Below are 9,283 nucleotides of genomic sequence, written 5' to 3' on the forward strand. Positions count from 1 at the left end.
GGAGGGGAAGTCAGGAGAGGCCTTGAGTTGCAAGGGGTCGCAGGACCTGGCTGTCCCAGAGAGACAGGGGAGCTGAGGCTCCAAGTCCCTGACACACGCTTCACTGTGCCATTGGACTTCATTTACAAAACACGAATTCAAAGAAACAGCTAGTGAAAGTTTCAATATGGCAGCTACTGAGCCTTAAACCCCAACTTTGGGGCCTATTAGAGTTTGGGCTCCATAGTGCGGCAGTGGGCCTGCCCCCATGAAGCTGGCCCTGACTCTGACCCCAGTTCTTCCAAGGCTGGTAAACTGACACAGTGAAGGGGCGGCGGGGAGACGATCTCCCCAGGCTGCTCACTGGACTGCTGTGCTGTGAACTCCTGAGCCCCCGTCCTGGGTCACGTTCCATGCTGGGGCTTGGTCCACAGGGACGGCACTCTCTTTGCCCCTCTCACCCTCTTCCTTGTTCTTCTGAAAGCACGCCTGTGTCTCCTCGAGATTGGTGGTGAAAACTCTTGGCGGAGGTGGAGAGGCTGTGGGAGGCTCCGGGGCAGAGGGGCCTCTTCCCAGAAAAACTCTGGGAGCTCTCCATTAACACTCTCCCTTCTCAATCTTTTTTCTTTTTTCCTTCTCAAACAGCTACAGAAGTGTTGGACATGAAATCATGCTTGGTACTTGCTCTGAACTTCTCCACTGCTCCTATAGCTGAGTCTAAGAAAGTGTCACTGAAATGGACTTCCCAGCCCAACCTACTCTTGGCTGACAGGGGTCCATGTTGGGTTCTGTTTGGGGCCCAGGCTAGGGAGAAGGTGACATTTTTCTCCAGGCGTCCAACCACCATTCAGTCCCTTTAGGGCTCAGTTACTGAGAGCTTGACCCCAGGCCTCAAGCACAGTTCTGGTCCTGAGGAGCCAAAGAAGATCAGGGAGGGCTTCACAGCGGAGGTGCCATTGAAACAGACTTGAAGGATGAAGAGGAGGTGCACAGAGGGGAGGAAGTGGTTGCAGATGGAGGAGAGTGGGCTGCCAAGAAGAGAGGGTAAGGGAGCGTTGTGAAGTGTCGAGAATGCTGGGGACAGGTGTTTGGAGAGACAGGCAGGAAACTCCAGGTCAAGAAATCCAAGTGAGGGCAGAGGAGCCCAGGAGCACTTGGCATGCCTGGCTGCCTCTGAGCCCCCATGAGGAGAAAGCAGCACAGTCTGAAATAAATGGACTGTGGTGGTACAGGGGGCTGATCTCTAGGCCAAAAGGGGGAGAGTGCTTGGGATGGGTCCCTCCTGAGCTCTATGGGGACTGGTGGCTGGGAGTCTAGGGCTCCATGACCTGCACCCAAGGAGGCAGTAGGCCCCACTTCCCGAGGGAAAGGCATCATTTCTCAGTGCCCCGAAGCTGGGCCTGCTGTTTGGGGATAGATAAGGTGTAGGAGGGAGCTATCTCCCGTGGCCCTTGGGTGACAAGGACACTGCTTGGGGATCGGGGAATAAGGGGTCCTTTTAAGGCCCTGAAGGGGGCCATGGTCCCAATAGCAACCCCAGGGCCCAGCTCCCCGGGGGGTTGGGTCCTCTTTGAGGACACCACACTGCACACGCACAGCCCTTCGTAGTCCGTGCAGCCCTTTTCACATCTTATTTCAGTTCATGCTCATAGTGGCCCCTTTCCAGTGGTGAGGTGTTCATCCATCTCAAAGACAGGGAAAGGGAGGTGTGGGGTGGATGTGCTCCTCACATGGTTGGTCCGTGTGAGGGGCAGAGCCAGGATTTGAAGGGAACAGGTCCCTCTCAGTGTTGACCATCGATCGTGTATGTGGCTCTAGGTATCTGCAGTGCCAGGAATGAAACTGTCTTTCTAGGCTGTTAGCCGCTGATTTTACTAAGTACATGACATTCAGTTAACCCCTAACAGCTCCACACAGTAGACAGTGACGCCCAAATTGCAAATGAGGAAACAAGCTCAGAGAAGTTACATAACTGACTCAAAGCTACCCAGCTGGAAGGTAGCAGAGCCAACATCCAAATTCAGGTTCCCCTGACCTTTCCATGTGCCTAAGTGAGCCTGGTATGTGAAGGCCTAGACACACAAATGACACAGGACAACATGACAACTGCCGCAGTGGATGTGTGTGCAGGCTGTCACGAGGCCACAGAGGAACAGCCAGGCCGAGGGCATGAGGTGTGTTCATGGCCTCCCAGCTGGGTGGTGTGGCTGGGACAGAAGTGACTTTGGGAGGGCCCTGTGGACTGAGCTCAGGGTTGTGGATTTAGTCCTGTCGGTGAGCAGAAGCCCAGAGGGTTTGGGCAGGGTCATAATGCAGAATTTGCATTATGGATTGCATGTGTCCAAAAGATCACTCTGGTGACTGGGTGGAGAATACCAGGTGGAGAGAAAGTGTTGGTAAAGCTGAAGGGGGAGGCCTGGAGGCAGATAGCCCACATGGGTCAGTTTTGCACCAGCAACAGAGGAAAAACTGTGTGTCTTTCTCAGATATGTAGGAGTTTCTCTTTTTTTTTTGGATGAAACAGAGCTAGATATGGCTGGAGGACTGGGCCATGTGAAACAGAAATAATTCCATTTTACAGGTTGTTCTAACTGTATCTTCAAATCCATGTTTCATAAAAGAGGGAAAAGGGAACTCTGTATTCATAGCTAGAATCTCAAGTCACTTAAAACAGAAACGGCCCCTATTTGGGGGCTGACTGTCTTGGTGTCCATGGGCAGGACCTATGCAACTTATTTATCTATGGACTTGCTGGAATACCCATGTCATTATTTTACCCATTTTACAGATAAGGAAACTGAGGCTCAAAGAAGTTGGGCAAGCTGCTGAAGCCTCTGAAGCCAGATTAAGTCAGTCTCTGTTGAGTACGGACTAAGTTTTGTCACTGTACTTTTTGACTTAGGAATTGGGACATTTGACTGATAAAAAGTCTGTGTGGCAGCTGAGTGCAAGAAATTATCTGGCAGGAGCTGAAATACTGGAATATTCCAATAAAGAAATACTGGAGTAGGGGCATTCTGGTAGACACAAATATTTGGAATTATTACTGTTGGAGAGAACCCTGGAGGAATGGCTGGCCGAGATTTGTCAGCTTCAAGGCCCCAGGCTGCTCTGAGGTGGCTCTCCTCACAACACAGATGGATGTGAGCAGAACAGCAGCTCTGAGGAAGAGCCGAGAGGACAGTGTTGGGTGTCATGTGTACTGTGCTGTCTGCCGGGCACCAGCTGGTGGTGGAGAAGCCTCCAGGGGGTAAAGTGGGAGGCAGGAGGGACAAATGGGGAGCCCCTGAGTGTGTCTGCCCAGCATCACCCAGTCACACACGAATGAAGGTCTGTGACGTCCCCCTGGGGTCTGTGTGATCCTAGGGTACAAGGGATCTGAGCTGGCAGTTCCTGGCTGGACTAGAGGCTGATTTAGCTCAGAGGGATGCCAAGGCCAGCATTTGTGGAAGAAGAGAGACAGAGAAGCCAGCCACCCACAAAGAGACAGATGAAATGTGCAAAGCTGGCTGCGGGCCCAGTGTCAGAACCACAGGCTGCAAGCAGACGTGACGGATGATCTCAGCGCCCTGCAGAACCACCCTGGAGATCAGGTCCTGACCAAGCAAGGAGAAAACCTCTGTGCCCTGCCCTGGTCAATAAGGTAGCAACTGGCCACTTGTGGCTGTTTAAATTTAAAGGAATGAAAATGAAATAAAAGAAAAATGTCAGTTCCTCAGTTTCACTAGCCACACAGGTGCTCAGTAGCCAGAGATAACTAGATGGTATGGCTACAGTACATTCCCATCATCGCAGAACTTCTATCCAAATGTAAATTATCTCAGTAATAATTTTAGTATTGATTACATGTTGAAATAACATTTAAAATATAATGAGTTAAATAAAATACAGTAATATGAACCTCACGTTTCTTTTTACTTTTATTACTGTGGGTAGTAAATTTGTCAATTACCTGCATGGCTCAGATTTCTACGGGACAGCCCTGAATTGACGCAAGTAGGAACACGCCTCCATTTAGCCACTGTCTTTAATGCCACAGCCATTTGGTGGTGAGGATGGCTTGATGATGGCTGTAAAAACCCTTTCTTAACACGAAGTTACAGAGTCAGCCTAGGCTGAGGGGAGAAATGCAAGCTTTGGAGCTGGAACAATTTAGGTTCAAATCTCAGCTCTGTTTCCCCATCGGCTGTGTGATTTGGGGCACGTAACTTCTTTGTGCCACAGTTTTCTTGTCTAAAAATACAGCCAGTGAACGATCCTCTGCACAGTACTGCTTTGAACCCTAGAGGAGACAGTGTCTGCAGAGGGTCTGGCATGGGCCCAGCCCTGAGGGCACCTTAACAAATGGTGCCCCCTTTTATTCTTTTTATCACTGTCATTAATGTTTTTAGCATGGAAGTGTAAGGGGTTATGGTCAGTCTCTCTGGCCTCAGGCCACTCACTTCCCTGCCCCCCCATCCCCCACCCCGCCTCAGCACCCTTACTCTCTTTAATGACCCCCAGGGATGGTGCAGCAGTCTGCCAGTCAGCATCCTCTCTCAGGCACTCACCTGCTGGCAGCTGCTGGCCCATGAGGCCCGGAGGGCGCCCCAGTTCTCTGAGCGCGTGGCTTTGCTCTCCAGGTGCATGCGCAGCTGTGCCTCCAGCTCCTGGCTGACTTTCTCCAGGGCGTGTACCTTGGCCATATATTCCACCAGGCAACCCCCCAGGTCCTCGACGGCACCGAGGTCCCTCTCCAGGCTGGGAGCGGGTGCTGTGGCCAGGCCTGAGCTCCGCAGGCCCTGCAGGAAGACGCTGCTGATGCCCAGGGCCCTGCGGGTCACGCGGGCACCCAGGCCACCTGTGGACCCACTGGGTGTCATCCCTACATAGACCCTGGGTGTTCGGACAAGGCCACCCACAGCAACGGTCCTGGAAGCTGGGAGGCCGTCCAGGGAGGATGGCGGCTGAGCTGCCCTGAAGGACGCCTTGCGCCTCTGCAGAGGCATGCTGGAGCTGGCCCCTGCGGGCGCGTCCACCACCACTCGCCTTGTGCTCATCTCCCCTTCTGCCTCTGCTGTGCCTAGTGGACTTACAGAGCCCAGTAGCTTTTGGTTTCCAGCCCCAGCATCCCCGTGACTGGGCCTCTCTGGAAGCTTCCCTGTGCCAGGGCTGCTTTGTCTGCTGTTTTCCATGAGTTTCCACCATTCACCAAGCTGAAAGGGAAACGGCCCGCCCAGGGCTGTGTGCAGAGAGGCGCTCAGGCATTCTCAGCAGGATCATGTGCTTGACCGCCTAGATTTTTCTGCGGGTGGTGGGGAGGCTGGATCCGTGTAGGCTGTGGGGGTGGATCGTCTGGGCCTGTGTATTTCACTACCTAAGAGGGCAAGTCCAGCACCCAGCAGTCCCATTTCACAGATGAGAAAACTGAAGTTCAAGGCCATTAGATCAGCGTACTCTTGCCTAGAAAATCCCATGGATAGAGGAGCCTGGTAGGCTGCAGTCTGTGGGGTCGCTAAGGGTCAGACATGACTGAGCGACTTCACTTTCACTTTTCACTTTCATGCATTGGAGAAGGAAATGGCAACCCACTCCAGTGTTCTTGCCTGGAGAATCCCAGGGACGGGGGACCCTGGTGGGCTTCCGTCTATGGGGTCACACAGAGTCGGACACGACTGAAGTGACTTAGCAGCAGCAGCAGAGAGAGTGGCTTGGAGAAGGCAATGGCAACCCACTCCGGTACACTTGCCTGGAAAATCCCATGGACAGAGGAGCCTGGTAGGCTGCATTCCATGGGGTCGCTAAGGGTCAGACACAACTGAGCAATTTCACTTTCACTTTTCACTTTCATGCATTGGAGAAGGAAATGGCAACACACTCCAGTGTTCTTGCCTGGAGAATCCCAGGGACAGGGGAGCCTGGTGGGCTGCCGTCTATGGGGTCACACAGAGTCGGACGCGACTGAAGTGACTTAGCAGCAGCAGCAGCAGCAGAGTGGTTGAGCCAGGACTGACTCCCGCTGCTTCAGGGCTAACGTCAGGGCTCTCCAGCTTTACCTTTGCTGTGTGTGTGACTGTGGACATATACCCAGAGATGACTGTGAACCAGCCTTGGTGGGAGGCATCCCCAGGGACTCAAAAGAAACAAACTAAGCCTGTTGCTTCTTTCAGGCTCCCTCAGACCCAGCAGCAAATTCAGGTCCCTGCCTGGCACCTTTCTGCCCCTGAGCATGGTGTTCATCAGTTGCTTGACCTTGACCACATTGCTTCCCTTCTCTGCACTTTATTTTCCATGCACTGGCCTGGGCTCTAACTCGCTGATGCATTAGAAAGGGACTGTGGGCAAATTCAGTTCTCATACCTATTGGCCATACATGCTCTGGATGTTCCCTGCACCTTGGTTTCCCCATCTGCCAGAAAGCTAGTAAATATAAAAAGATGTTTTCTGGTTAAAAATCTTAAAGGGTGCTCCAAGCTAGTATTGGATGACACCCTCTGGGCTTTAACTTGTGCCCTCAGTATCCAGAAAGGGTTTGCAGTCCCCAGTGCAACAAAATGAACCTAAAATCCCCTGCTTTTAAGTTTAACCCTAGAAAAAAGAAGTAACCAAAACCCAGATCCTGCACTGTGGGGATGTACCTCGAGGAGAGAAGGGGAAGTGGTGAGCTGAATGCAGCCAGTACCGTGCACATTCCCACGCTTACTACACTGAGTTCTCAATTTGACCTCAGGAAGTAGGATCAAGGTTGACATGCACTGCCATTAGGGCTGTGCACTGCACGACTCCAGGAGTATCATCACATGGCCTGTGACCACCTGCTCTCCCTTGTGTGATGAGAGTCCTGAGAGCTGCGTGACTTACCTAAAGTCTCCTGTCCAGGAAGTGGCAGAGCTGGGATGAGAAGTCTTCTTCTGGCTCCAAGTCCAGTGACTCATCTAGAATCCCCCTGTCTCCTAACACTGAGAAAACATGGTACCTGCCCAAGGTCACACACGCAGAGTTAAAAAAACCTGGTCACTTACTGGAACATTCTATGTGCTCTTTCCTTTTTTTTCCCCTTCTACTTTTTCTATTTGAAATGATATGGAAAGTACTTTATGAATATCAATGTTGAATATATGATTATCAGGTTAAGTAACCAATCAGATCAAATAAAGGCTGGCAGTGCCCCTTGTTTATTTAGACGAGGCTTTCTTGCTGTGAACAGAAAGCACCCTTTCTTGGTGTACCTGAAGGCCCATGGCTCCCACTAGTCTGTATTATAATGACATCCTCCCAAAACAGGTGATGCTAATGGGCCCCAGGAGCTGCAGGAATTCCAGGATGGATCATTCAAGAATGAACAGAGGGCTCAAGCCACAAAAATTGTTTGCAATGGTGCCACATTTAGGCACTGTTACTCTGCGAAATGGGGACACTCTGTGGTCAGGTTAACTTCAGATTTCTCTGACTGAAGATATTTACAATACGGTCCAGAGTCCAGGGAGGGGCGGATGAGGAGGATGTATCTTGACACCAGTATCTCCAAAGACCCATAGACAAATGACTTTTGGGGGAGAAATCCCAAGCATGTCCTAAAGAATTTGTTTTATCAAATGATAAATGGCTATTAGCTCATCACACTGATAAAAATCCAACTTACTGTTAAAATAGATACAGATGGACACATGGTGTTGGTACTTAAGGAAGACTTAAAAGTTATCTAAAAATGAAAAGAATGCAAAATGTATTAGCAACTTAATCCTCTGGCTAATAAAATAAGTTTATTTATATATACATGATAGCTGAATTCTGTGTATAAGGAAAAATAAGTCATACATCCCACATATGTATATATAACATATGTATCTCTGATTACATATATTATATATAAATTCTACTTTACAAACAGATTTCTTTCTCTATATACACACACATTGATATTTTAAATGCAATCACTGACAGAAATATTATGATACGTTTGAAAGATCAGACAGCAATGCGCTTGGAAATGAGCCTCAGAGCAACATATAACCTGTTTCCTTGTGGGTTGAAGAGTCTTTGAAGAGAGACAATCACCAAACTCGTGTTAAGTACATTCATACGACATTGAGAACACACAAGTTTAAAGGCCATCTTTTAAAAAGGAAAATGTAGGAAAGGAAAAAGTTATGATAAAAAGACCACAGCAATAACACAAACATATGACTCAACATTCAAGTTCAGGTCCCAATCTGACTATAAGAACATCTATAATCAAAATATACTATCAAACTATCTTTCATTTAGAGAAAGGAAGTGTCAAAGCAGTTATCTTCTCTATCAGCCACTATATATATTAGGGGAAAAAATGGACAAGCAGCCATCTCTGGAAGCCCTTCTCCTATCTCCGGGCGTCTGAACCCTGTTGGTTTGTGGACCCCGGGGTGGGGGTGGGGCAGCGGGAGACCACTGATGGAGAGACCAGTGAAAGGTGAAGACCCCTGGTGACCCCCAGGCAGGTCTGCAGCGCCCAGCACAAATACAGTGATGTCTTCTGAGGGATCCGCTTTGGCAATCTTGTTATTTTAAGATCCTGGGAGGAAGGTTTAGAGAACTACAGCTCCACGCTCCAAGGCTTCTTCCACAAACACGTTCCTCAGGGGTGTGATGTGATGGTCTTTTGAGAAAACAAAGGTGAACCCCCAAACATTGGATCCTTGAGGAAGGGCAAGCATTTCAAAGCTCCGGGGCTGGGATCCACATCCAAACCGTCTCCAGAGAAAGGCACCGTGTCTAATGCATTTGCGGGTGGTGGGAGAATGGGGATACACTTGAAGGGGAGCCTCCTGCTGGCGGAGGGGAAAGTAGTCTTGCTGTTAGCGCAGTGGGGGCTCCCCGAGGGGGCTGTCGGGGGCGTGGCCTGTCAGGGGCGTGGTCTGTCAGGGGCGTGGCCTGAGGACACAGCGGTCCTCATCCACCTCCACACTCCGGCTTTCGTCCACACCTCGGATGGAATGACCCTCGACAGACAGTGGTGCCGTCACAGGGCTCAGGGCTCCCTCTTCCTTGTCCGCCAGCGTCCTTCTAGGTGTCCAGTTCCCATCACTGAGGTGCGGATGAGGGGACAGAAATGGGGTCCTTCACATTGAATCAAGAGGAACTAGAGCTGTAAGAAGCCTCAGAGGCTGTGCACTTGGCCATTTTAATATCCACTTGAACAGGTCAGTCTCTTCTCTCACCTGCCTGGGGCTGCTGGGACCCTCACGTACAAGGACAGTTATTAAGAGAAGCAATCAATGCAACTGCTTTGCTTAGAAATACCTTTATTTTATAAAGGTCATAGATTGTTCCGCCAAGATTTTTT

The 9,283-nt window shown here is 50.3% G+C and overlaps 1 protein-coding gene across 1 annotated transcript in view; it reads right to left on the bottom strand.

The window, feature by feature from the left end:
- BFSP2 (beaded filament structural protein 2) overlaps window positions 1-5,153 on the bottom strand; it is an 80,738-nt gene extending 75,585 nt beyond the window's left edge. The window contains exon 1 of the mRNA XM_055420529.2: window positions 4,530-5,153. Within this exon, the coding sequence (XP_055276504.2) occupies window positions 4,530-5,153 (624 nt within the window). The remainder of the gene's footprint in view (window positions 1-4,529) is intronic.
- Window positions 5,154-9,283: the final 4,130 nt, after the last annotated feature.

Source organism: Moschus berezovskii, chromosome 1 (genome assembly GCF_049115385.1).
Source record: "Moschus berezovskii isolate FMDL1 chromosome 1, NW_MosBer_1.0, whole genome shotgun sequence".
Taxonomy (NCBI): Eukaryota; Metazoa; Chordata; class Mammalia; order Artiodactyla; family Moschidae; genus Moschus; species Moschus berezovskii.